General features: G+C 37.6%; 1 protein-coding gene across 1 annotated transcript in view; it reads left to right on the top strand.

The window, feature by feature from the left end:
- Positions 1-26,481, top strand: part of ARHGAP42 (Rho GTPase activating protein 42) — a 172,643-nt gene that overhangs the window by 14,230 nt on the left and 131,932 nt on the right. The window contains exon 2 of the mRNA XM_086613887.1: positions 24,092-24,187. Coding sequence (XP_086470013.1) covers positions 24,092-24,187 — 96 coding nt within the window. The remainder of the gene's footprint in view (positions 1-24,091; positions 24,188-26,481) is intronic.

The raw sequence follows: 26,481 nt of genomic DNA, 5'->3' as shown, positions 1-26,481 counted from the left end.
ATTTTTATATTCTTGTACAATATTGATAACTGTACATAATACTAGTTTTTCTGTTTATTGCCTCCTTTATGCAGTAGGTTAAAAATGTGATTATTCTTATTTTATTTACGTTGCCACAGCACAGCAATGATGTAATTCTTTGTTTTGTTGATTCAGTTCTTTTACTTATCTCTTAATGCAAAATATCCCAAATCTCCCTGGGAGTGGTGGTCATCTTAAATTTACAAAAATAACATTGCAAATCACATCTCTTTTTCCACCAGCTTTCTGACAGTTTCCAGATTATTTGTCTGTAAAATGTGCGTTACGCTAACTGTCACAGTTCCTGTTGTCATCGGCACTCCAGAGCCTCTGTCTTCTCTGAGAAGCTCCAGTTTTCAATACACCTTGAGCTTTAAGACTATTTTACAATAAAAACTCACTTTCATGCCTACTCTTGTCACTTGTCTTGAGGATTCATTATGAAGCACTTGAGTAGTGTGTTGCGGGATTAAGCATCAATCTTGCAATGTTTTCTTGAATTTTTAATGTACCCAAAGGAATTTCATGATTTTTTGACAAAGACTTCTCTTGTCCCTTTGTAAGTTAAAATGACACTTAAACAACGATGTATTTGTACAAACAAATGAGTGAAATACAGCAGTGTTAGTCTTACTAGTGAACACTAGTGGTTTGGGGGATGATGTTTTAGTGGCTTGATATTTGTGTGGGGTTTTTTTTGCTTTGTTTTTGTGTATTTTTTTTAAATTATTTTTAAACATATTGATTAAAATATCGATTTTTTTTTTTTAATTTTTTTTTCTTTTCTCCCCTCTCCTCCTGTGAGGTATGCGGGAGGGGCTGAGTGCAGTGAATAGGGACAGGGACTATGAGATTCTGTACCAGTGGGAGTTTCTGCGTATCAAATCCAACGACTAGATTCTTGGCAGATGTAAAACTTAAACCAGTTGAATGTCCAGTTCTTGCTTTCTTCTTGTCTCAGTTGTCCCACAACAAAAGAAAGCCTGTGGTTTTGGGGATTTATCTTCCTTAACTTCTGCCCATCTTTGTCTGTATAGGTAGTAATTTTGTATGTCCTATCTTTTACTGTATATATGAAGGTGTTGAGTAATTTAAGCAGCAACTAAGTATTACAGGGAGTTTCATTTCCACATTAGTTTCTATATATGGCTTTAGTTTAAAGTAAAGAAACATTATTATCTATAAATTTGTTAAATACTGTTTTTAAAAAATTGTTTTTGCTCTCTGAGAAATTTAGGAGGAAGGATTTACGACCTTTTTACTATTTGAGAGATCCTGAGCCACTATGTGAAATTTGATCTCTCCAAAAGCTGGTTTCTGCTTCTAAAAGGATGTCAAGTATATGGAAAGTTGTTGTGTTTTATTTTTTTAAACAAACAAACAAAAACCTTAAGGTGATAAGACACAACAGCTTTTCCACTTCTGCAAAACCTGATTGTTACCCCATGGAAGAAATTAATTCAGTCAGTAATTAAATCCTATTATTACTGAAGTAAGTGTTTCACATTTTGTGAGGCCACTTTAGAGATGTGTCAGCATCTCTGCAGCCTGAGCAGAACCCTGCGCTGTGCCTTCAGTCCTCCAGAGTAAAACTGGCCAGTCAGTGACCCACACAAAACTACTTAGCTTCTAAAACGCATCAGGTGAGGAGAACCTCTAAATTGAGGTAGCCTTCTGCTAAAATTCCCCCAAGTGTCCTCAAATAACCCCTTTTCAGAAATGGCTTTATCTAATCTGGGTTTGAATCCAGGCGTCCTGTTAGGCTTCACTGCAGTCTGTGACAGCGAGCAGGGATATCCACAATTTAAGGATGCACTGCAGGGGTGAAAGTTCTTCCTTTGTTGTATACCTGCTGCTTGGTTATTTTCTCTGATGATGGCAATTTTTATTTTATGAGAAATAGTAACTATTGCCTATATGCATTGCCTGTCCTGTTCACGTAGGTTTGGATTTTTTTTTTTAAAGACCTTTCTTTTCTTTCTTCTTCCTTGCAGGTTTTGTTCCCCAGCTACTATGAAAAGTTCTACTCTAGCTAGTTTCTGCTTTTAAATAATCAAATCTGTTGCTCTGGTTATCCTTTGTCAGTCTTCTTTGTGCCTTCTTCATGGTAACTTTGCCCTTTCTGAGATGGATTGCAAGAAACTTCATGGAATATTCAAGGTGTGAAAGCATCAAGTAATGGTATTTTCTGCTGTGTGCTTTCTTACACTAATAAGCCTTAATATTTTCAACTGTTACTGATCATTGAGTTGACGTTGTAAAAGAACTGTCTACAATGATTCCAAGATCTTTCCAGAGTACTGAAGCTACTATAAATCCCATCACTATGTGGATGTAATTGAGATTATTTTTTTTCGATGTGCATTAGCGTGTGCTTCCTAAATTTAATTTTCTTTTGTCTTCTTACCTCTGACATTTGAGGTTAGGACATCCTTCTGCTGCTTTTCAAGAAAGGAAAAAATGAATGCTGATTATAAACATCTATATCTGCAGCAAAGTATGTTACTCAGCGTTAACACCCTTTTTCCAGTCTGATCTCCAGATTTTTTTGAGGGCTCTGATAAATAGTAAAGCTCCTTTGAGATCCAGAAAGGAATTATTTGGCAGGAAAGAGAAACGTTAATAGTGATAACACAGAAAGTTTGATTCCGTTATAAGAAGCTGCAACCGAGTCAAATACTTATTGCTATCTTTGTGCACTGGCAGTTGCGAAACCAGTTTGGTGGGTCTGTCCTATGAGATTCCAGATAATTAAATATTTTACTGGCTTAAAGCCCACTCAGCTGGAACATGCACTTTGATGAGTTCAGTATTAGCAGAACTGAAGCTTTAAGAGAAGAGTCTTCTGCTACCCTCCCTACAGCTGGCTCTACTGCTGCCTTACCTTGATCCTTAAATCATAGAATCGTTTGGTTGGAAGAGACCCTCAATATCATCGAGTCCAGCCATTCACCCTGCACTGTCAGGGTCCCTAAACCATGTTCCTAAACACCAAATCCACACACTTCCACACAAATTTTAAACACTTCCAAGGATAGAGACTCCACCACCTCCCTGGGCAGCCTGTTCCAATACTTCACAACCCTCTCTGTAAAGAAATTCTTCCTGATATCTAACCTAAATTTTCCCTGGCATAACTTGAGGCCATTTCCTCTCATCCTGTCATTCATAAGGTGGGAGAAGAGACCAACCCCCATCTCCCTACAACTTCCTTTCAGGTAATTGTAGAGAGCGATAAGGTCCCCCCTGAGCCTCCTCTTCTCCAGACTAAACAGTCCCAGCTCCCTCAGCTGCTCCTCACAGGACAAGTTCTCTAAACCCTTCGCTCATTTCGTTGCTCTTTATTTTTAATGAAAAGATTTGTTTGGATTGTAAAATACTACGAGGATTATGTAGGTTGCTAATGAAATTTTCAGGAGTATGGAGTAGCTAAAGCTCTTGAATTCTCCCTGGAAGGTGATTTTCAGAAATATTTATCTCTCCACTCAAAAAGCTGTTGTGTCAGCACTCTTGGTATTCCTTTATCTTTTTTCTACCCCCCCTGCCCACACACACACAGTGAGTTACGTCCATGTCAGGGAATAGTCTTTGTTAATGTCTTAGTCATTTGACTGGTTCTGATATTAGGGGGGTTAATTGTTTTTTTTTTTCTCAATGAATTGGTATTGTCAGGAAGTGTTTCTATTCCAATTTATGAAGTATTTTAGAAGAAGTTGTGCGGGATCTTTTTGGAGCTGTTGTCAGCCATCTCTTCTGCTGAATGTGAATCTGAGAGCTCTAGGCAACTGCCTTTATGTACTGTTGGTCAAGATGCTATACTGAAACAAATACTTAACTATAAAAACTGGTTTTGAAGCCCTTGGCTTTTGGACTCTTTCATCCATTACACCCTCCCTTGAGAAATAATAACCCATAGACAGAAGACATCTTCCCCTGTCCCAGTAGCTTTATAAAGCCTGAGAGTATCTTGGTAGTTATCTGCAAATATTTGAAAGGATAACATGAAGGGAGAAATGATTTGGGAGTTGTTAGTCTGTGTTGTCTGAGGGATCTTCTTATTTACAATTCACATTCTGATGAATTTTTTATTAAACTGAATGCTGCAGAAGGGTCAGTCTGCTCTCTGTAAATTGGGTATTCAGATGAGAGCAATGAAAAAGGTTACTGTGAATAGCCATTGTCCAAGCAGGTAGGTTTTTGGAAAGTAAGATGAACCTATCATAGAAAACTGATTTTGTTCCCTTTGTGTGTTAGGTTTTGGACTAATGCAATGTTTCTCAGAAGCTGCAGAGAAACTAAGTGTTAGTGCTAGCGTTTGAAAATGGAGAAGTATTTGAAAAGGTGGTGTGGGAGGGATTCAAGAAGAAAGGAGACTCTTTGGGGCTTCTAAACTAACCAGAAAACATCAACTGAGTTCAGGCTTCTGGGTTCCAGACAAAGGGGAGAAGGAAGAACCATCTTGGATACCAGAGGTTGCACAAACCCTGACAGTTGAGGAAATACTAATCGTGATGGTGCAATGTGCACTCTTAGTGAATATCCGGATATCCATATTTGTTCCATGCATTCAGCAAAAGATTAGACGACTCCTCCCCTCCCCCCCACTCCCCTTTCTGCTTCGAAATTCATTCTCAGGACTTGTTCTCCTTTTCAAGGTACAGTCCTGAGGAAGAATTATACAAATTTTGCCTCATGGGGAAAAATTTGTTTTAGTAATTCCATACTTAAAAAATATGCCAGACTTTCTCCATATCCTTGGGAATGAACACCCAGGAGAAGATGATGAATGATGTCTAATAAAATATTTCCCCATTTCGGCCTTTAGGTCTACCACTAGGAATTTTGTTGAAGATGTCAGAATCTTTTGCTGTTAGAGACTTAATATCTCTGCTTTTGCATTTATCTTTTAAAAGCTAAAATTCCACAGCAGAAAGAATGATCCTAGAACATTCCAAATACGTGTTCTGCAAAGGATGAAAGTATTTAGCAAAGTTAATTTTCAACACAAATGCAAATTATTTTATAAAATTCTTCTATCGATTGTGCATACCGATTCCTGGAATGCCTAATTAAATGATCAAATGCTGTTTTTTAAATGCTGGATAATAAATAAATTTTGTCTATCACTTTAATAATGCAGAGTATATATTGTGTCTTTAGTATCTCTGAGTTTGTTACAGCAGTCTTTATTCCACGTATTTCCAGTTAATGCTAGTTCTGTTATTCTGTTACTGTTCAGTTCTTACTGAAAGAAAAAAATATCTTGTATTTTTCAGGTTATCCTTTGTTACTTTGAATGTTGTCTGTGTTGCAAAGCCTTCTGCATTTAATTTTAAAGTAACTTGTGTCAATGATTAAGTTTTATCAGGAAGAGTTCTTGCAGGCCCTGCTGCAGTCATGTAGACGATAGTGATAAGGAAACGCTGTTTTGTACTATTGCAGTAAATGTACTCTTATTTAATTTTTCTTGCAATAATCATATATATACACACTTGAAAGTTATCAGATCTTTGAGCTGTAAGTCTTAAGAAGTCAAAATTCTCTCAAGCCCTTCTGCTTCACTTCTTTGCTTCTCTGGGGGGACGTGCTGAAAAACAGAATCTGATTATTATTCACACCCAAAAACTTGTTCTGTATTTTCATTCAGTAGCACAAAACTAAGATTTTAAAATCACTTTAGGCATGTTTTTGGAAGCTATATACCAGCTAGTAAAGTTAGCAGCTGCACCATCTCTTAGCCACTGGAAAATTTAGTTCAAGATGACTTCTTAAAACTGAAAACTTTACTAAGTTTTGCTGCTATGGCAGAACTTTTGAAGGTTATTACTGGATTTTGTTTTTCTTTGAGAGAGGAGAAGTTTCATATTTTCATGGTAGAAATAGGAGTAAGAAAAAAAAAAAAAGGCAACCTGAGTGCCGGTTGGCAATGTAAGTCACAGTTTTTGTTTGACTTGGTTGCACCTTTTCTTAGTAACTGTGTATGTGTCTTGGTGGCCTCCAGAACCAGTAGGAGAATAATGCTCAATGAGGCTATTTATGTCAAAGTTCATATTAATTCTCTCATCTATATTATTTATTATTACTGCTTTCTACACTAATTTTGGGCACAGTCTTTACTCAGTTTATAATTAATATTCCACAGTGATCTTTTTTATTTTCTCATCCAGCCATTATGAAACGTGACAGCAGAACACACAAGATTCATATTATACCCTCAAGCTAAAAATATAAATTAAACTTATTAGCTCTTTGGCTGCTAAGTAATGAGCATGACCAGCTTGCATTAAGGTAGCTATGATTATATCAGTGTTCTGGGCTCTTGTCTGTGCAGAGTGAATCCTAAGAGTATTGTTTTGTATAGAAAGGTGCTTGTAAAACGATTTAGCAAGCCTGTCTTTGTGAATAATTGGCTTGGTAAGAGATGTTATGATACATCGTATGTGTAGGGAACCAGAGAATCACAGTCCTTAATAGGTGATCTGTTGCAACAGTCAGCAGGAGTCATTATGGTCTCTCTTGACACTGCGTAGATGGGGGGGGGTCCTTAGTTCAGAAACAATTAACAAAATAGAATTGATTCCTCTGGTGACACTGTGTATTGTTCTGCATGTTAGACCCAAAGATATCTGTAAAACTATCTGCTTATTGGACGCTATAATTTTAAATAAAAGAAATAAAAATAATTAAAAAATAACATATTTACTGCTATGTTTTTCGTCTCTTGCAGCTGATATTTTAATGTACTGTTTACTTATTTCAAAGAAGCTAAAGTGAATGTTTTGAGAAGAAAGCTTTTTGCTTGGCTACTCATGCAGCCTCTTGAGTAATTCAAAGATCGTAGGCTGTGCATTGATTCACATATTTACTTACATGTTCAGCTGGAGATGAAACAGGATTACAGACAGTACACGTTGAGCTCTGGAAGGACCATCCATTGCAGTTAAGCATTTTACATGCTTATGAAAAGAAAAAACACTGCATTTGGAAAGTAACATCCAAAATCCAGACTACCATGTTTGTATTCTGTCAGTTTAGTTCCTATTGCTTGTTATAAACAACAAATGTCACCTAGACTAACTGAAACTGTTTTCCCCTACAGAGAATTCCAGTTCTGTTTTTAAAAGAATTGATGATTTCAGAATTGCATCCAGTTACAGAACTTGTTTGATTTTAATCTTCCTAAAATTTCCCATGTTTTTATGAAAAGTATAACTTCATGGAAATGTTCCCACTTGCATTAAATGGAGGATAGAGAAGCCAGCATGTTAAGTGCTGTTGGGCTTTTGAAATGGAATCTACAACTCCTTTAAGCTGCTTTTCATTGAGGAAAGGGAGAAGGGTGTGTGCTGGAATCTAGCCAACAAACTGTGAGCCATGCAAAGCTTGTGCTCCAAGTGCAGCTTCTTACAGCAGGCTGGAGGGAAAATGATGTTATGGTGATGTCAGGGACATTCTGCAGTCAGTCTTTGGATAAAAATACAGTCCTAGTGTTAAACACCAAATTTTGCTTTATGAATACCTTAATGACAAATAACTGGTTCAGGCTCAGAGTATTTTTGTTTTTTTCTTCATCCTTCTAATGAATTATTGACTTACTATTGACTTTTCTGCCGTGTGTGGAAACAAGGTGGGTGGGTATTTTCCAAAAGCATTCTTACTAGATATTCAAGTGTTGTTTTATGTCTTTCAAGAAGGAATTTTTCCCATTTCTCTTGGAGAAAACCTGTTTGGGCTTCCTCTAGAACTTGTATGCAAAGCAAGCAGCTCTCTATTTTCTATCTCTTCAATATTCCCTCGAATATTGATTCTTGAGATTGAGCTGTGATGAGGTTAGATTGAAATCTTAGTGGGAATTAGTCTTAGTTAGTGGGAATTAACATGATTTTGTGAAAGAGAAATAAAATTCTGCAGCACCTGAAAACTAATGCAAACATTTTATATGCAAAAAACCTATATTAAAATTATTCAAATGTAAACTGTTCCAATTAAGAAACATCAGAGTTTAATTGTGCAAACCATAATTGTTCTGTCCTGTTTTTGTTCCAGTCCTCTTCTGTTCTTTTGAAGATTGCTTGATCTCAAGTTTAGCAAGTGACTCTTAAGTAAGCAAGCATGTTTGTGTGTGGTGTGTTTCTTGTTTTCCTGGAAACTGGCTTGAAACATAGGGAGCACTGACTGCTGCAGCTCAAGTACCTGGGCATTCTGTAGGGGCTGCCGTGAACGGATCAAAACAAGGTCGTGTTGCTTTTTTTTTCCTTTTTAATGAAATTAGTGTTTTCTTCTCTCCTTTTAATATAAAACTTTATTTTTTTTATAAATTATACTCCCTTGGAAGAAAAAAGTTGTAGCTTTTATGGGGACAGGGAAGTGTGAGGAGCTGCATTCTTTCCAGCTCTGGTTAACATCTCCTGGTCTAAAGGAATGACATCTGGAATAATGGGCATGAAGCAGGGACCCACAAGGTCTGCCTAATCACCAGTTCAGTGTGTGGCCTTAGGCAATCTTGCTTCCAGCATCTCCATCTGTCAAACAGGGTAACGATGCTGCGCATGACATGGAAATATCCTTCTCTACTGTCTTTCTAGACTGGGCTTGCACGAAGGCTGAGATAATTCTGGGTTCATTACAGGGTGTGGATTATAAGCAGTAAGCAATAGTGGGAGGAGAAGAGGAGAGAGCTGTACTGAACTTAGCGATCGCTCTCTACAGTTACCTGAAAGGAAGTTGTAGGGAGATGGGGGTTGGTCTCTTCTTCCACCTTATGAATGACAGGACAAGAGGGAATGGCCTCAAGTTGCGTCAGGGGAAATTTAGGTTAGATATCAGGAAGAATTTCTTTACAGAGAGGGTTGTGAAGTATTGGAACAGGCTGCCCAGGGAAGTGGTGGAGTCTCTATCCCTGGAGGTGTTTAAAAACCGTGTGGATTTGCTGTTGAGCAGTATGGTTTAGGGACCCTGACAGTGCAGGGTAAAGGGTTGGACTCGATAATCTTGAAGGTCTCTTCCAACCAGACGATTCTATGATTCTGTGAACTCAGGAAAAAACGAGTATTGAATAGCTGTTCAGGTCGTGATCACTCTCATGCTAAGAACTAAGTTAGGAAGAGTTTTGCATGAAGACGGTGAACATAATACTTGTATGCAAGCACAGAGTGTGAAAGGAATAAAGCTGTATAATCAGTCTTTATTTAAGCCATTTTGGGCTTGGTAGCCCAAATCAGCTTTTGTCAGCTATTTGTTTATTAATGCAGTTATTTTCACTGTTAAAAGTTATGATTAGCATACTTCATAGCACAAATCATTAAACAAGTCCTCGCTGGAAGAATTATAGCCTTGTAATATGACTAAAGGCATAGTGGTCCATCTCCTCTGGTTCTAGAGCAGCTAAAGATGATGCAGCCTCCAACTTCCTGTCATTTCTCATCCCCTGGAGAACATCTCCTATGGTTCAGAAGCAAGATAGAACATCTTCATGATCTTTAATTTTGCAGTGTTGACTCCTCTTCCTTCATTGTTGTTTGTTGCTAAAATAGGTGACCCTAGATAGGTGGCTAAAGAGTGCTTATCCGTGATGGTGTATTGGCTCGTCCATGAGAGTGATAACCTCCTACTAGCAGATGGTAGTGATAAGCTAACAGTGTCTTGAGTCATTCAAGCTATTGCAAAACCTACGTGTCCAAATCTTCCTACAAAGAGCATAAGAACGAACATGCTGGGTCAAACCTGAGGCTTATCTGGTGTTACATCCTGTCTCTAGAAACAAGTAAGTGCTGTGCTGTGAATTGTGTTTTTCTCTCACGCACAGCACTGACTGCCTGGTGTAGAGAATAAGAGCAGGCAGAATGCAGGGAGACTTCTGCTGCCTCTGGTGATTTGGGACTTGAAAATTTCCTGACCAAAGGATTATGTCTTTAATAGCTCTCAGTGGATTTTTCTTCTGTGAACTTGTCTAGTCCTTTCTTGAACCCATATAAATTTTCGATATCTACAGCATCTGGTTGCAGGGAGCTTTGTGATTTAACTACGTTTTACAAAAAGCATCTTCTCTCTTTGTTTTGAGCTCGTTTCTTGCTATGTTTGATAGCCTTTTGTTTTCACTTTGAAAGAGACAGCCACCATTTCTGTACTGCTTGTGATTTTTGTAGGACTCTTACAGCTCCCCCATTATGTTTTTCAGGCTGACGACTCTGAGTGCATTTCTTTAAACAAGAGATTGGGCATTGGAACTAGATGATCTTTAAGGTCGCTCCCAACCCAAATTATTCTATGATTCTTACCATTATTTACCTTTGCCTCATTTCCCTATACCTTCCCTAGGTACTTTGGAATGGTGTCAAGGAGTAAGACAAAACTTGTAAATAATGTTTAAATGCAGGTCTCTCACGGATTGATGGAGTGACGTTACTGATATTTCTGTTAGTTTTTCCAAATTTCAAATAATTACTGACACTTAATTTGTTTCTTGACAGGACTCAAGTGTAGAGTAATAAAACAACCTAGTTATTATTTATCTGTTTTAATGACAAGGTCTCATTCATGAGTGATAATAGTTAGTTCAGAACTCATTAAACATGCCATAATATAAACACTACTAGTACTAATGGATGGTAAGATTATTAATTAAAGGATATCACTCTGCCGGGAAGATAACAAGAGGATGTTGTCCTATGTTCCTAAATCTTTTCTTGACAGGAAAGCAGAACAAACTTCTAGAGAATTAAAAGTTGAAAAAAAAAAAACCCCAGTAGATGAAATATGTAGAAGCCTAGCTGGTCCTTCTTACAAGTTATTTGACTTAACAAAAAACTGGGCAGACTTTAGCACCGGAGAAGATCATTAAAGTTTCTTATTTTTGTCTGAGAAGTTAATTAAGTAAAAGAGTCCAATGAATTGAATGTGAGGGATATTTCTCTTTCCTGTAAAATACAAAGAGCCTGTTCTTTGAAATCGTTTTGTACATAGAGAGAAACTTTGAATGGTTCCTGCTTTTTGCAGGGTTTATTTCTTGCCCTCTCTGGCTGAATGCAGTAACACTGGAAAGTGTGTAAGATACAAAACCTATTTCATAACTGTTAAGGAGCTACTTACATACAAATTGAAGTTAACTCCAGACTCCTTGGGAACACTTGATTCCTGAGCTTACAAACAAGAACCACCTGGTGAAACAGATTTGAAGTTGTGCATTTCATTATTTAATGAAGCACACTTCATTTGACTGTTTCTTCCATCCACTATTAAAATGTAGGTATTTTGGTTACAGTTTTTTGAGTTTAGGACATTGCAAGTGATTTAATTTAAACCCTCGAAAATGTATCTTTGAGGGTTTTAAGTGCTTTCATGGCTCTCATCTCTGTGTTTTCTGAATTCCCTTCATATTTTAAAGGTGAAAGAGGCTTTAACTAGCATATTAAGCTAGTTTGCTGTATAAAACTGGGATGTTTGATACCCATTCTCCCTAAGCAGTGAGAAGTAGCTGTGTTGCGAATTGGCCCTGTGGTAGACTATCTATAGAGTACAAGGAACTCCTTTAGGCCAAATTTGGTAAAGACATTTAGTGCCATTTAACTTCACTGAACAGAATCCTGCTTGATTTGGAGTCCCAATTCTGTCCTCTGTGTCTGGAAGTGCACATCTGACTCTCTAAACAAATGTTACTTACATCTGTTTGCATGTGTCTGTTAGGATAAAAAACCCACACAACCCTGTTATGTGCAGCATTGAAGTTCATGTGACTGTGATACTAGTTGTCTGATCAAAGGAATCTAATCAAGTGTTGTATTCCTGAGCAATAAGAACCCAAAAGAATTTCATATAGAAAGTGTTTCATTTCCTTTAAAGCAAAGTGGTAGTATTTTTTTTTAATGAGCTAAATATACACATTTTATTTTCTTTTTTTCCCCTCTCCTCCTCCTCTTGTTCTTACAAAGCATTTTACTTTGTTGCCCAAGTGCAGAAAAACTTTGCCAGGAAGAAGGGTGAGCAAAGCTTCTGTTTCCCATGACCCTCAACTCTAATGTTGTTCCAAGAGCTCACGACTTACAAATGCCTTGATAACTGCTTTCATTCCTTTTATCCCTCCCCCGCTGTCCAGCACAGGCCAACGTGACTGATCCTCCTGCGAGAAATTCTTTGCAGAGTAGGGGAATCTACTTAATATAAAAATCATGGCACATAAAAACATTTAAAGATGTATTGCAGAAATTTTTACAGCTGAAGATCTGCGTGATAATTGCTGCAGTGATTTATTCTTGGTTTTCCTAGAAGCAGTTTCTTAATAGCTCCCTGTTCATACCAGAACTGACTAATCCATTTTTTTTGTTTTTTCCCGCTGATACACGTTTGGGTAGGGATAGTAGGGGAGAAGTTGCATCACATGTTACTTGTACATGTCTACAGCACAGAACTGGCAGAACTAATCTTTCTCAGATAGTCAGAACTGTGACTCCTTACAAATGCGTTACAACATGGGCTTTAATTATTTTGTGAATTTATATTATCATATATTGCTTTGTTTCACTGTCTGTAAATATGCACATGCACTTTCAAAAATTTCTCTGCATGTATTGTAAGATTAAGAACAAACAGAGAAAACTGTGTTTTAAAATACTACTAAAAGACCGTCTGATGCACCAATACCTTATGTTACACTAGAAATCTGGGAATTCCCATGTTTTTTCTGGCAAGTCCTTGGTTGCCAGGCAGGAAGTCAGTCTCTGCTTTTCCAACCTCTGGCAGCATCTGCTCTTAGTTTCTCTGTCCTTTTTTGTGGTGCTTCTCCGCCTGCTCACTGCTCCCTGTCTCAGGGATGTGCCAGGAGGAGAGAGAAATGATGCCGCAAGCCTGATAAACCCTATTTCAATGGAAGAGACTGGGGGGGGGGGTGGCAAGACTGGGCTTTGGACCCAGCTCCCTGGAAAAGGCTGACACTGTTCTGGGAAATAAACATCCATGGGGTGGGGGAAGAATGTGGAAGACTGTAAAAGAGCATTTAAAATCCCCAGAAGGAGCAAGAGAAAGTATGTTGAGGGTCAAGGCAAAATGGCAGGGAAGAAAGTTTAGGAACCTGGGATGGATAATAGAGTGGTAGAAAACTGCAGAAGTTAAAATGATATAGAAGAAAATATGAATAACTAACAAAAAAAAAAAGTGTAGGGGAAAAAATGTTAACACTCTTGCTCTTTCCAGTCCTTTAGAGTTCCTGTATAATCTTACTCTAAGGCTGCTGCTTTAAGTTGTTTGTCATTCAAATGACTGTTGAAACAAACCTGAAATTAATTGTATTTAAAAAAAAAAGAGAAAAAACACCATGTATGCAGTGTTTGATGTTGGCCAAGCAGTTCCACATGTCTGTATGTCCTTGAATTGGATACCTCGATGTGCTCTCTACATCAGTACTACAGACATCGGAAAATTGTACGCTCACATCTGAGATTTTAGAGCAGCCTCGAGTTACAGCAGCTTGAGATGTTCCACAAGGCTCTCCTCAGCATTAACTTTAATATCCTTTTGTAGTGTAAGAATTAGGGTATGGGGAAGACTACATGAACAAAGGATTCTTCATGTGGCTCAGATACAGCATCTTGTGTGCCACCATGACCTGAACTCTTGGTGTGCGTAGTGAATTGGACACCAGCAAACTGCATCTCTCTGGAAAGTGTAGCAAAACATACTGAGAGGCAGTAGACTTAGGAAAAGAATGATATAAAGCCTTCAACAGAAGTAAGCAAGTTCAATGTCATATAAATTTTTAAACAGGGAGAAGGATAAGGAGTGGTTATTTATCATTATTTATCTGATATGGTCAGTATCAGATATAACTTTAGCTTCTTCTCAGGTATCTTTGATGTGCTTTACTGAGTGGTGAAAAAGTTAGGCTAAAGAGTTGAGATCTTCCCAGTACAGAACCATGGAATAGTTTTATCAATAGACACAGGGAAAATATTGGAAGAGTGCGGGTGAGTGAGTACTGATATTCGCTTATTTGAGAATCGAAAAAAGCAGGGAAATGGGCTTGTTTTTAAAGATACATTGTTCTCTAACAGATAAGAAATACTGGAATATTCCAGTATTGGAAATACTGGAATCCTTACTGTCGATCTTGGCCAGAAAGCTTACTGAATGAAAATAAGCATATCAGCAAAACTGGAATTGTATAGCAATGTTTTTGTTGAGCATGATTTAGAAAAATATAATAATGTGCTAGAAATAGTACTAAGTTGTACCCTACAACCAATCTTTATAATTTCAAAAGTAAAATGAAACCAGATGCTTTCTGAAACTTTTAGCCATACTTGTGGAAAATATTCAAAAAATTGCAATTGGTAGCAAAGGAAAATTTTCTGTTCTGCTTTTAACCATGTGATTAGTCACTCGTAAAAGTTTTATTGTTGCATTAATTCTGTGAATATGGTTTGATGATTGGATGGTTTAGACCCTACTAATTCCCTGCATAATCAATTTGTTTTCTAGTCAAATGCAGCAGTATCATTGAACAGTCTTATAAACTAAAATATTGAGAAGGACAGAATTTTGTAGCAATGAGATAATGAGAAATAAAGTACAAGAATGTGGGAATATCGAAGCAAAATAAAAATACACCACTGAGGAAAGTGTTGTGAAGTTGTATATGTGCCCTAACTTTAGAGAAGCAGATGTGCGGTACATACTGTGTGTTATCCTCCACTCAGTGGTTATAGGGCATACGTTTTTAGTTGTGTTTTCATTCTTTCATGTATTTATAACTATGTGAAGTCAAAAGGAGTTAGTCATTGTATAGACTTGACAGCTTTTGCATACTGAACTCTACAAGTCACTTCTTTCTGTTCTTCTAATTACATGAATAAGGTTAGGTTTCCACATTTACAAAGTGAGTTGGAGTAAGGAGAGGAATAGTGCGAAGAGGAATGGAATATTACCAACATTGTCTTTTGACTGTATAATGTTATTTGGTTCAACAGTTATGTTTCTGGGGAGTTTTAGTATGATTTTATCAAGTAAACATGCAAATGTGGCCTAAAAAAATCCCCCTCTCATTAAACATGAGTGTTCTGTTCTTGGGACATCTTCTTCAAGAGTGTGTTGGATTTAGTGCTTAGCCATAGAGAAACACTGAGAATATCTGTACAAGTTTCTAACGTAAGGAAGTTGGGACTTAAAAACGTTGTTATGAATAGCTATGAAGTTTGTAGAAGATACAGACTTTTCAACAGCTCTTGCATCATAGTGTTAAGGAAGTGGGGATTTTGTTACGTTTGATCAAGGGGATTTCTCAGTGCTCTACTAGAATGAGAAAGTAAATTGTGCACTTTTCTCATGGAAATATTCATGAGCAAGAAAACGACACTGAAAAATCTCAAACTGTTGAAGTGCTTTATTTAACCCCAGAGGAATGCAGCAATGCATGGGCTACGTGTTGACATATTCTGCTGATGTCCTTTCCCTGGAGACTATGAGAAAGAAATTAGCTTCTCTGAAATTAAGAGCAAAACATTGAGCCTAAGGTGGAAAAGTAATGTAGGATTGTTGGGGTAGGGGGTTGGTTTAGTTGCTTATTATTGTTCCATGAATAGCATATTGGCAAGGAATATATGCCAATGAAGCGAGCAAATAAAGGGGATAAAGAGTTCATTGATACTAACAACGAAAGGCTGTGTCAGTACAGAGCAATGATCCTCGTGCTGCAAAGTCTTTGGCACTGGGCACTGAATTCTGTATTCCCTTGTGGTCTGTTCTTGTGGCTTCTTTAGAAGGCATTATGGCAAGCGGCCAGCATGAGATGGCCTCTCCTCTGTGCCAGCTTGTGCTGTGTTTTGCCAAATTAAATTCTTCTGCAGAAATTTGGAAAAAATGTGATCACTCATAAGAGGAGAGTTTTGTTGTTTTTTTAATCTCTTTTTTGTCGTCTTTATTTATTTTCCTATGACAATCAGAAAAGTTAATTTGATCCACAAATTAACTCAGCTGAGAAGTTGAAAGTAACAACTGTGTGTGTATGTAAATAATTTAATCAAATAGACTTCTAAAACAGAAGTGCCTTGGACAATATTCCATGCAATGGTATAGGCTATGAACTGTGTGTGGTAGGAAACACTCTAGTATTGAAAGCTGCTTGAAACCAAAGGTGGCAGAAGCTGTTATCAGCTGACTATACAGATTTTTGTGCGTATTCAAAAGGCATGTTAACATGAATTTTAAATTGCTTTCTAACTATGGGTGATATGGGCATACCATTGTGTTACGGTGGTGGTGTTTTATTAAGCTGAGGTTACCTGTTCTGGCAAAACCCAGAATTCTTTTCATGTACAATTGAGGGAATTAATTGTGGTAACGAAATACATGCCAACATCCCCATGGTCAGCATTGTTGCTTTGGACTGATTTGTAAGACCTTTATAGGTCTCATTGTTTGTGTTGGTCTGCTGTCATACGCTTTATGAAAACGGAAGATTAACCTTAACAGTTAACCTTAACAGTTAACCTACAGCCATTGATTTTCATTTATTTTTCATTTTAACGCAATAGTGAGTGATGAAGAATGGAGTGAGGAGAAAACTGTGAAGAAAAGGCATTTTGGTGCTGTTCTCTGAATTAAGACCAACAACTGTGAAGCTGGATTTTTAATGAGAAAGCCCTTAAAGCAGGAAGACATTTGAAATTTAGTAGTGATATATGCAGTCTTATATGATCACTGCTTTTAACTGCTTAATCATTCATCCTGCCTAAATATAATTGTACTGCCAGCTGCTGTGTTTACAGTCTATGATGTAGAAAAAGATGTCCCACTGTGACATGTTCTAGTTACAATCAAATTGACTGTAGCAAACACAGAAGCTGTTTAAGTTCAGTGCTTCTCAGTGGGGTGTTCTTGTTCCTCCAGCTTATTTCTGGCTGTTGATATAGCTCGCCTCCATGAAGCTCGTTTTCATAAAACCTAACAAAACCAAGGCAGTTTGGGGTTCATCTTCACCGTAAAGAGGTGTGTCATGAAGTATTTAAGGAGACGTGTATCTCACAAGCGTTTTTCTGGATAAATAGTGTTTTACAGATTTATGTTTGTAATTCTGAAAGCTCTGTTTTCACTTGTATGAATTTTTAAATGTTTCCTTGCTTCTGTCATTTGCTGCAAATCATGCTCGTAGCTGCTGTTTCACAGTAATATCTCTGCTATAAAGCCACTTTTTCAAGTGTTTAGATAATGTAGCCAGAAAAATTGTTTATAGCATAAAAGTTGCTTATGAAGTAAATCAAGAAAATAAATTTCTTTGTAAAGCTATTAAAAAAAACCTAAAGCCAACAGTGACTCATTTTCAGGTACTGAGGAGTAAAAGTCAATGAACTAGATAAATGGTTCTCTGCATTTTAGCATGCTGTTTTATTAACTACTCCGGCAATATTGTTCAGTTTCTCCTGTGTTTTATTCACATATTATGACTCCTTAATTCTCAGTTTTATTGAGTAGCTTGGATTTTAGTAAACCTATATGTCAGTTCATGACCACATGAGATAGCTCATCAAGCATGGCACTGCAATACACCTAGTCATATCTGGTAGAGGAATCAAACTGCCCAAAGGTTTGAAGCACCAAAGGTGACTGTACGTGGTCTCCTTTGTAGTCTTAACTGTCCTGAAATTCGGCTGACTGAAGGATTGCCTCTGATATCCTGCCAGCTCAGCCATCACCCCTCTGCTCCTGCTGTCTTTGAAGCCATACGGTAATAACCAGCTTTGTGTCAGATCACCAGATATGTTGCTGTTACTATTTTCGTCAGAGCGTCTGCTGTTTGAAGTCCCGTTTACTGCATTCCAGCTGGTGCTCAGGAGTTCATTTAGGCATGTTTAATCTTCTCACTAGGTTTCAACTGCTGTTTTTCTTTATTAACCCAGTGCATGATACCAAGCTTTTCCAGGATGACTGACATCAGTCGGGAAGAGTGTTGGTTATTGGAACTCCATTTGTTAATGAAGTCATCTTTGTAAGTAAACAAGTGGAAAGACTTTGGCTTTGATGTGTTTGCTGATAACAGTTTCTTGCAGGCTGTTACTAGGGTAGGGGTGTGGGTCCTTTGCAAGTGCATCAAGTTTCTGCTTCTTGGAGCTTGTTTGACTCCTGTTGAAAGCTTGGGCTTTCTTCTGTTCTTTCAGCCACCAAGCTGGCAAAAATAACCAACCACTTTCCCACCCTGAACAAAAAAATTCTTTGTGCTTACCAGCTTGTAGAAATCTTGTCAAATTTCCATATCTGTGGAACATGATCCTTGTTGTGAAGAGCTGTGCCAAAACTAATATACTCCTCCTTTCATTCTTCAGGTAGTAGCATCTATCATTTCATCACTTTGTTGCAATGTATTTATTCTCTCCTCGTCCTCCTCCTCAAGGCTCTATATAGGAATTTATTTTATGGTCTGTTTAACAAATCTAGGACAAGAAAGTTGAAGAACAATTCTAGTAATACAAAGGGACTGCATCCCTTTGTATATCATATAAGTTTTATTATCTTATATCCAGCATGTAAGGTCCTATCTGAAGCCTAAAATAAGTTAAATGGTTCAAATGATATCTTTCTATTTTGGCAATTTGAAACAAAGTGAATCATAATTGAACTTGACTTCTAGGATAATGCAGAGGAGTTTTTTTAATTGGGTAAATATGTGTTAAGCAGATTCATCAAAAATGTAAAACTTTAGGAAGAAATATAATAGAATAATGTGTTTCCTGATTCCTTTGTCACTTTCCTGAATGGATGATGACTTTTATTATTCTTTCATTAGCATTATGATACTGACAGTTGGTATTATATGTATCTGTATTTAATACTGGTGTTTTATTACTTTCACAGAATCACAGAACTTTCTCATGATTAAGCTGCAATTATGCTTTTATTGTTTCCGGTCACATTGTAGAATGCTTCTTTCAGTACTTCCTCTGTCACGGCTCCACACAAAAAAAAAAAAATCTTGCTGGCTAGTTGTCTTGATTCAGTCCTTACCAAAACAGGCAAATCTAAGTCAGTTATCTCCTTCCACTGACTGTAAGTAGTGGTAGATGGCTACTCTTGACTATATGCCTCACTGTGAGGAACTGAATCCTCCTCTGAAATTGAGGAAAACAGGAAACAAAAGGTGTGGGTGAGTACTGTCGGAGAATAAATGTTAACAGAATGGTCAGTTAGGAATTCACCCCTCTGGAAACTGAGGGATGATAACAGGGTGCGTTTTCACTCTTTCCCTGGCACCCAGAGAGATTACTGTATTTGAGTGCCTGCAGAAGAGCAGGGGCAACAACATTTGTGTTATCGTTGAGACTTTTGAGCAGCTATCCTTCCCTGGATGATAGACTTGTGCTGTCAGTCAATAAAGCTGAAAAGCTGATAAGGTTTTTATGGTAGCTCAAAAGATCAGTTGACTCTACTTGAAGGAGAATTTCTGTCCTAGGCAAAGTGAAATATCCTGGTTCATGTGGACTCCATGAGAAGAGGGACATGACATGCACATTTTAGAAGCTGAGTAAGCGCAACTCACTTGTAATGCCACATAGCTTGCAGATGAGGCCTGTGTCAACCTCATGAAGTTCAACCAGGCCAAATGCAAGGTCCTACATCTGGGTCATGGCAATCCCAGGCACAAATACAGACTGGGTGGTGAATGGATCGAGAGCAGCCCTGAGGAGAAGGACTTGGGAGTACTGGTGGACGAGAAGCTCAATATGAGCCGGCAATGTGCTCTTGCAGCCCAGAAGGCCAACCGCGTCCTGGGCTGCATCAAGAGAAGCGTGGCCAGCAGGTCGAGAGAGGTGATTCTTCCCTTCTACTCTGCCCTCGTGAGACCTCACCTGGAGTACTGTGTCCAGTTCTGGAGCCCCCAACATAAGAAGGACATGGACCAGTTGGAGAGGGTCCAGAGGAGGGCCACGAAGATGATAAGAGGGCTGGAGCACCTTTCCTATGAGGACAGGCTGAAAGAGTTGGGGCTGTTCAGCCTGGAGAAGAGGAGGCTCCGGGGTGACCTTATAGCGGTCTTCCAGTACCTCAAGGGGGCCTACAGGAAAGATGGGGAGAGGCTGTTCAGGAGGGCCTGTTGTGATAGGACAAGGGGTAATGGTTTTAAAATAGAGGGAGGTAGATTCAGATTGGATATTAGGAAAAAATTTTTCACCATGAGAGTTGTAGAACACTGGAACAGGTTGCCCAGAGAGGTGGTGGATGCTCCATCCCTGGAGATGTTCAAGGCCAGGTTGGACGAGGCCCTGAGCAACCTGATCTAGTTGGAGATATCCCTGTTCCTTGCAGGGGGGTTGGACTAGATGACGTTTGAAGGTCCCTTCCAGCCCTAACCATTCTATGATTCTATGATAAAAAGGTGATTTGTTTGGTGTGGTGATTTGTTTGGTGTGGTGATTTACCTTCCTGTATCTAGAAGGAGCAGGATGTATTGAGGTCTCTTAGTGGCATTAAGACTCTGGATTACACAGTGGTATGTGACATTCGTAAAGCTGAACAAGGTCTCTGCTCCGTCTCTCTGCTCTTTTCTTTTTTTTTTTTTGCCCAGACAAGGTAAGATGGTAGTGATACCATTTGCCTCTTCTTGATTGAAGAGGCATTTGCTCTTAAATCTGATTTAATTCAGATTTGAACCGTGTTTCTTATAGGAGTTCGGCTTATTGCACACCTGGTCCTTTCTGTGACCAGGTGAATTTTGTAATCGAGTAAAGTGATGATGCTTCTAAGAAAGAAATTCGTAAATATAACGAATTGCACCACCTGGTCCAATGTTTGTGGTTCAACTGCTGTGTTGAGCTGTGCGTTCTTTCAGAGTAACTCCTATTACAGCCTCTAGGAAGCTGTCCAAGTAAGCTGGGATTTTCTGTAGAATAATATTTTGTTATGTTTTCAAGTAAAATTAACTTTTTACAGAACCTATAAATTAACGTCACAGGGAACATTCGACTATGGAACTTGATTTTATTCCTTGCTACACTGAACAGCTTTAACCTTAATACAGTATCTTCTAACATTTTCAAGCTATTAGAATAGGTCTCATATAGAGGCAGAAACCTCCAAATGGTATCATTCTGGATGATTTTATCAAGTTATTTAATGAACTCTAATTCTTACTACAGTCTTCGTATCCACTACTTCCGAGTTAGGTTAAATATGCCTCCTTCAGGTTCAAAATGTATAAGCATTAACACTGTCTGATTTGCTGACACAGTGAAAGAGAGGTCAGCATCTGTATATGACTAATCCAGGATATAAAATGGAGGCTCCACCTTGGATATTTTTATCATTTGTTTTCCTTTCACTTGACTTTTGTTCCACTGAGCCCTGCACGTGGGGAAGAGTGATAGGGGAGAGTCCATGCTCCCTCATTTCCTTTCACGTTCACAAAGATGCTGGTCATCACAGGCAGCTATTAGATTGTCCAGAGGAAATAAATCTGCATTCCTATTAGTGATAGTTAGTTTTTACATTTCAGTGTACTTGCAGTGTAGAATCTTTCTCATTCAGTCACCTTAAGGCTATATTACTCCTTTTGGCATCAATTGGTATGCAGCAATTTTATAGAAGGATTTAGGACTCAGTGTACTAACTTGGTAGAAGAGCCAATAATAAAATTGTGTTTGAGCTTTAAGCTCAAAGCATCATGCTGCAAACAAATTCAAGTTTATGTCTTTCTAACAGCTGTAGGACAGTCAGTTGTTTAGATATCAAAGATGCTGTATTTGCGTATAACGGAGTGCTTCAGCTTATAAGATCTGTTTTGTTTTCAGCTATACAAAGAGTAGGAAACACTTTGTGTTTAGCATCTAATTTGTTAATACATTTAATGATATAATCTTCATGTACAGCACTGTAGGAAGTGTTCAGTAAGGATGCAGTAATTCTTTGTGTCTCTTAATGGAAAACAGTATGTTTTGATAATGACAGGATACTTCAGTGTCAGGAAACTACAGATGAATCTGCTTGATAACCATTTTTGTTACAGTGTCAGTATGCTGTGAAGAACAGTGTGTCTCATGGATAAAATAAGAATTTATGTGTAAAATTATATGATGTGGATGTAAGGAAGCTTTATCATGGAGATTTTTTTTGCATCTAAAGAAAGTACAAAAAAGTGTTATTTAGTGTATAAACATGAATAAATCTTAAAAAAATATGGAATATATATTTAAAAAGGAAAAAAATGTCAGAAATTACTTTGTTTTGACTTTTAAATATTACGAATAGTTGCTAAATAATTCGTATTGACACAGTCCACAGACTTCTTTTAGAAGAAGTATATTTTCTGAATTTCCGAAAGAAACAATTAACTGGGCAGATATCTAAAAACTCCTTTGGTAACTTTTTAGGTTTTTTTAATGTTAATTTTTTTTAATCTCATTGCGACATTAAATGGTTAAAGAGGTGGTGGCTTGCAGGTTGAAGTGCAGGGGGCACCTTTCCTTGCAGGGGGAGCATTCTGTCCTGGTTTTCATACATTTTATCAAAAAGATACAGAATTTGTTTACCCAATTCTTTACATTCTAGTTATTTATAAGATAAACATATGGAATTCCTTACTAATACAAGAAAAAAGTGTATTCATGTCTGTGTTGTTGAAAGACTGCTCTTTCTCTCCTTGGACTGATGTCCTCTAGAGCTGCATGTAAAAATATGACAGGAGAGGGCACTGAGCAAATGCAGGGGTAGGGCAAAATCCTGGTAGGGATTCTGATGCTTGATAGTGGTTATCTTTAATTAAAAAAATAAATTTCAGTCGTCTTACTGTGTGTATTCTTATTGGAGGTGTTTGAAAGATTTTTCAACCCTTATGTCATTTAGGATAGTGGAATGGTTGGAGATTATGCAAATTTAAATGACACTGGTTTTGTGTGTCTTGATTTAGTCCATTAAGCGAATTTCTGTATTTATATACTTGGTATATATTTATTCCTGCTGGGAAAAAGATTAGTCTTCTAATTTTGTGTCCAACTTGGAGTAAATGAGTACTTATGGCTTTACAATAACAGAGAGTTAAGAAAATCACAGAATCACAAAATGGCTGAGGTGGGAAGGGACCTCCGGATGTCATCTGGTCTAACTCCTCCGCTCAAGCAGGTCCACCTAGACCCAGTTGTCCAGGACCGTGTCCGCTTTTAAACATCCCCAAGGATGGAGACATATATATACATGAAACAGAATTTATGACTTGGCTTTTGTTCATAGTTTACCATTGCCATGACTTATGAGTAGATTTAGCAGCTGTCAGCATATTAATTGCCAATTTTCCTAACTTCAAAACAGATACCATAGATATATCCTCCAGGACAGGGGGAATTGTTGCTGGTTTTCTGAGCTCATCTGGACTGGTAGCATTTTTAAGTCTTGACCGAGTTCCTAAAAATAAATAAATAAAAATTTACCTTTTTTTGTTGTTGTTGGAATGTGTACAATTCTAATGAAATTTTATACTACTAAGTTTGGATTGCTTTGATGTTTAGTTGGTCTGAAGGTCTGCTCAGTGTAATTCAGTGAAAATAGTGCTCATAATCCATCCATGACTTAAGTGATTGGTGAGCACTTGTGGTTTATTTTTCTCCATTGAGTCTTTTTACAAAGCTTTTATATAACACTGTATGATGTTTTAGTGTATTGGAATAGTTAGAATGTAATTCTTCTGATAGTCTTTTATGAAGAAAACCTGTCATGAACTTTATTTTAATCTGCAAACTAATCTTGCAGTATGTTAAAAACGGTGGTCTACTTACATGTTTACCACTAGACATTAATTTCTTACACTAATTTCTTATTTTTCAAGTATAACAGTTCTTCAGTTGTCAATGTAATACCTGTATTAATGTTTGAAATTTGGCATCAGTGTGTTTCATAGGTTTCTGGGATAGCTAAGGTACTTTGATTTTGAAATGGGCATGGGGATTTTTGAATGAAGTTACTGTCCAAAAAAGATTCTAGAAAGCAAACTTTGTAAACAGAAAAAATGTTTCATGCAGAAATTCATGAAGCCTTGCTCCAGTGAAGTTATAGTGGAGTAATTTTGATTTTTTTTTTTTCCCTCTTTCTTTTTGTTGAATTTTAGATTTATCCATGGCAGTGCAAAAATTTTCACAGTCTTTACAAGATTTCCAGTTTGAATGTATCGGAGATGCTGAAACTGATGATGAAATTAATATTGGTAAGTACATTCTGTCCTCTGATTGCAATAATATTTTATATTGTTTCTTATATACTTATTAAAATATCACAAATATAATGGGGCAGTTAACAGTTTGGGGTTTTTTTAATGGAGTATGTAACAAAAATAGAAAAACTTCAGTAAGGAGAAATCACGCAAGACTTGAAAAATGCACATCAAAAAACTGTATCTTCATGACATCGCTTGGCTTATTGTAGAGGAAAGTATTCAGCAGTACTTTGTCAACTGTGAATCTTCTAAATTCTGCTGCTATTTTTAATTTGTAGCCAGTTTTCATTGGGATACTAAAAGGTATGCAGGTTTCCTGTGAAATAACATAGGTCTGCAAAAAACACTTAAGTGCCTAGTAAGACACAGGAAGTATTTAAGGGTCTAAAAACAGGAATATGCTCTTTACAACTTGTGCATTCCTAAGTATATAGTTGTCTGAACTTTTGCCAGTAAAATTTACTAGCTACTTAATGTTCTGCCTCTGCGCACACCCAGAACTTCTGCGTTCGCAGAACTGAACGACTCGGCTTGTCTTGAATTCTTTAGTATCACCAAAATATTCTTCCCTCAGCAGACTAATCCTAGAAATGTTTCCAGAATGCAGAAATTCAGCCACTCTCTACTGCAAGGCATTGCCACGGTTGCAGTGATGCTTTCGGGCAGTAGCGCAGCAGCTGGAGTGCTCTAGCTCCCGTTAGTGAGAAACTTGGATTATAATCCATCTTCAGAATGCCTAAATTCATTGTCACAATTCTTACATACCACATGGCCCCCACGTCTCTTCCAGAACATCTGAGAGGAAGGAAGATAGTTATTAAAGAGTAGTTGCTTCTAAAAATAAATAATTTGGCAGTACAAGAGGGAACGTAGGACTTGTTAGTATTTTTTTAAAAAGATCTATGTAATGCAGAGAGGAAACTCAGATTTAGGCTTTTCCAAGTGTATCTCTTATTATAACCTATTTTCAAGTCTCCTCTCCTTTCAGTATTTCCCTTTTCCTGCCTGAGTTACTAATCATTGAACAAAAGGTCTGAGCTGCTTGCTTTCAGTGGCAAGGTTTGCCGCATCCTCACCCTACAACACTGTGACGGCAGGAGACCGTGGCCAAAGATGGCTGGTATTTGGTCACTGCCTTCGACTAAACCTTGGCAGGAGGGGTTGTTTAATTTCACTGACATGTAAAAGAGGGGGAGTGAAAACACCAAACTGCTTATGTTCAGATATAAAACTGCACGCTTTCTTCAGGTGTATCAAGCTTGGAAAGACACAAAAAATGAATGGTGTGTATGCGCTCTTTGGCGTTCTGCCTGGTATTTCTTGGTTGTTAAAGTTACCTTGTACATAATTTTGTACATTGAAACTAAATCTACAATATCTCAGTTGTATGCCTTAGATTTGGTCAATAACATTTTTGAAGACGTAAGGTTTAGCATGTAAAATGAAGTGACTGAGGACAAAGACAACCTTCATTTTACTTGTAACCTAAATGTAGCGAAGAAAAGACATTTTATTGTTTGGACGTTAAACAGACATTTAAAACTATTTAGGAAAAAAAACAGAGTTCATGAAGCTTGACAGCTGATTTATTTCACTTGGAGCTTCAAAGAAGGGATTTCTAGGTTCTAAAGCACCCATTGCCTGATGGATTGTCATGTACATCAAAGAAGCTTGTAAGAGTAAAAGGTAAACTGACAGGAATCAAATTCAAGTCTAGCAGAGCTTGAATGATACTGTGTGCTTTTATGGGGTAAGGCTCAATTTTTGATCTCCCTTGAGCAGTGACCTAGAATTTGTCCGTATCTTTAACATGCCCCAACAAGCTAGACGTTTGCTTATCATCAAAGACAGCTTTGTATGGATGAATCCTGCTCTCTGTGCCTCCTTCTGCCTTTACCTCCTTTTTTAAGAATATCTACGGCTGTGCAGGCCACTGGGAAGTTTTACTTCAGTCTGCAGTGATACTCAGACTTGATAAGTTTTGTACAAAACCACTGTATACATAGAGGATTAATACAGGGACTACATTCTGAAGATTTAAAAATACATTTCTGTTTCAAGCTTAGCATTGGAAATCCACCTTAATCCACCTTATCGTTGGAAGTTCACCCTCTGAATAAGGCTGCTTCTGTCAGGATGTGATTATTTCTGTTAAAAAAACTTTTTCAAAATGGAATATAATTTATTTTTTCCTTTTTCTTACCGGTAGTAAATGTTTCAAACTGAGTTGGTAGCTCCATGAATTTTTGTTTTGAGGCAGTACTAGAGTTGTAGGTCTCTGTTCA

The sequence above is a fragment of the Tauraco erythrolophus genome, chromosome 1, assembly GCF_009769465.1.
Source record: "Tauraco erythrolophus isolate bTauEry1 chromosome 1, bTauEry1.pri, whole genome shotgun sequence".
Classification (NCBI taxonomy): Eukaryota; Metazoa; Chordata; class Aves; order Musophagiformes; family Musophagidae; genus Tauraco; species Tauraco erythrolophus.
This window is presented reverse-complemented; position numbering and strand designations above follow the sequence as displayed.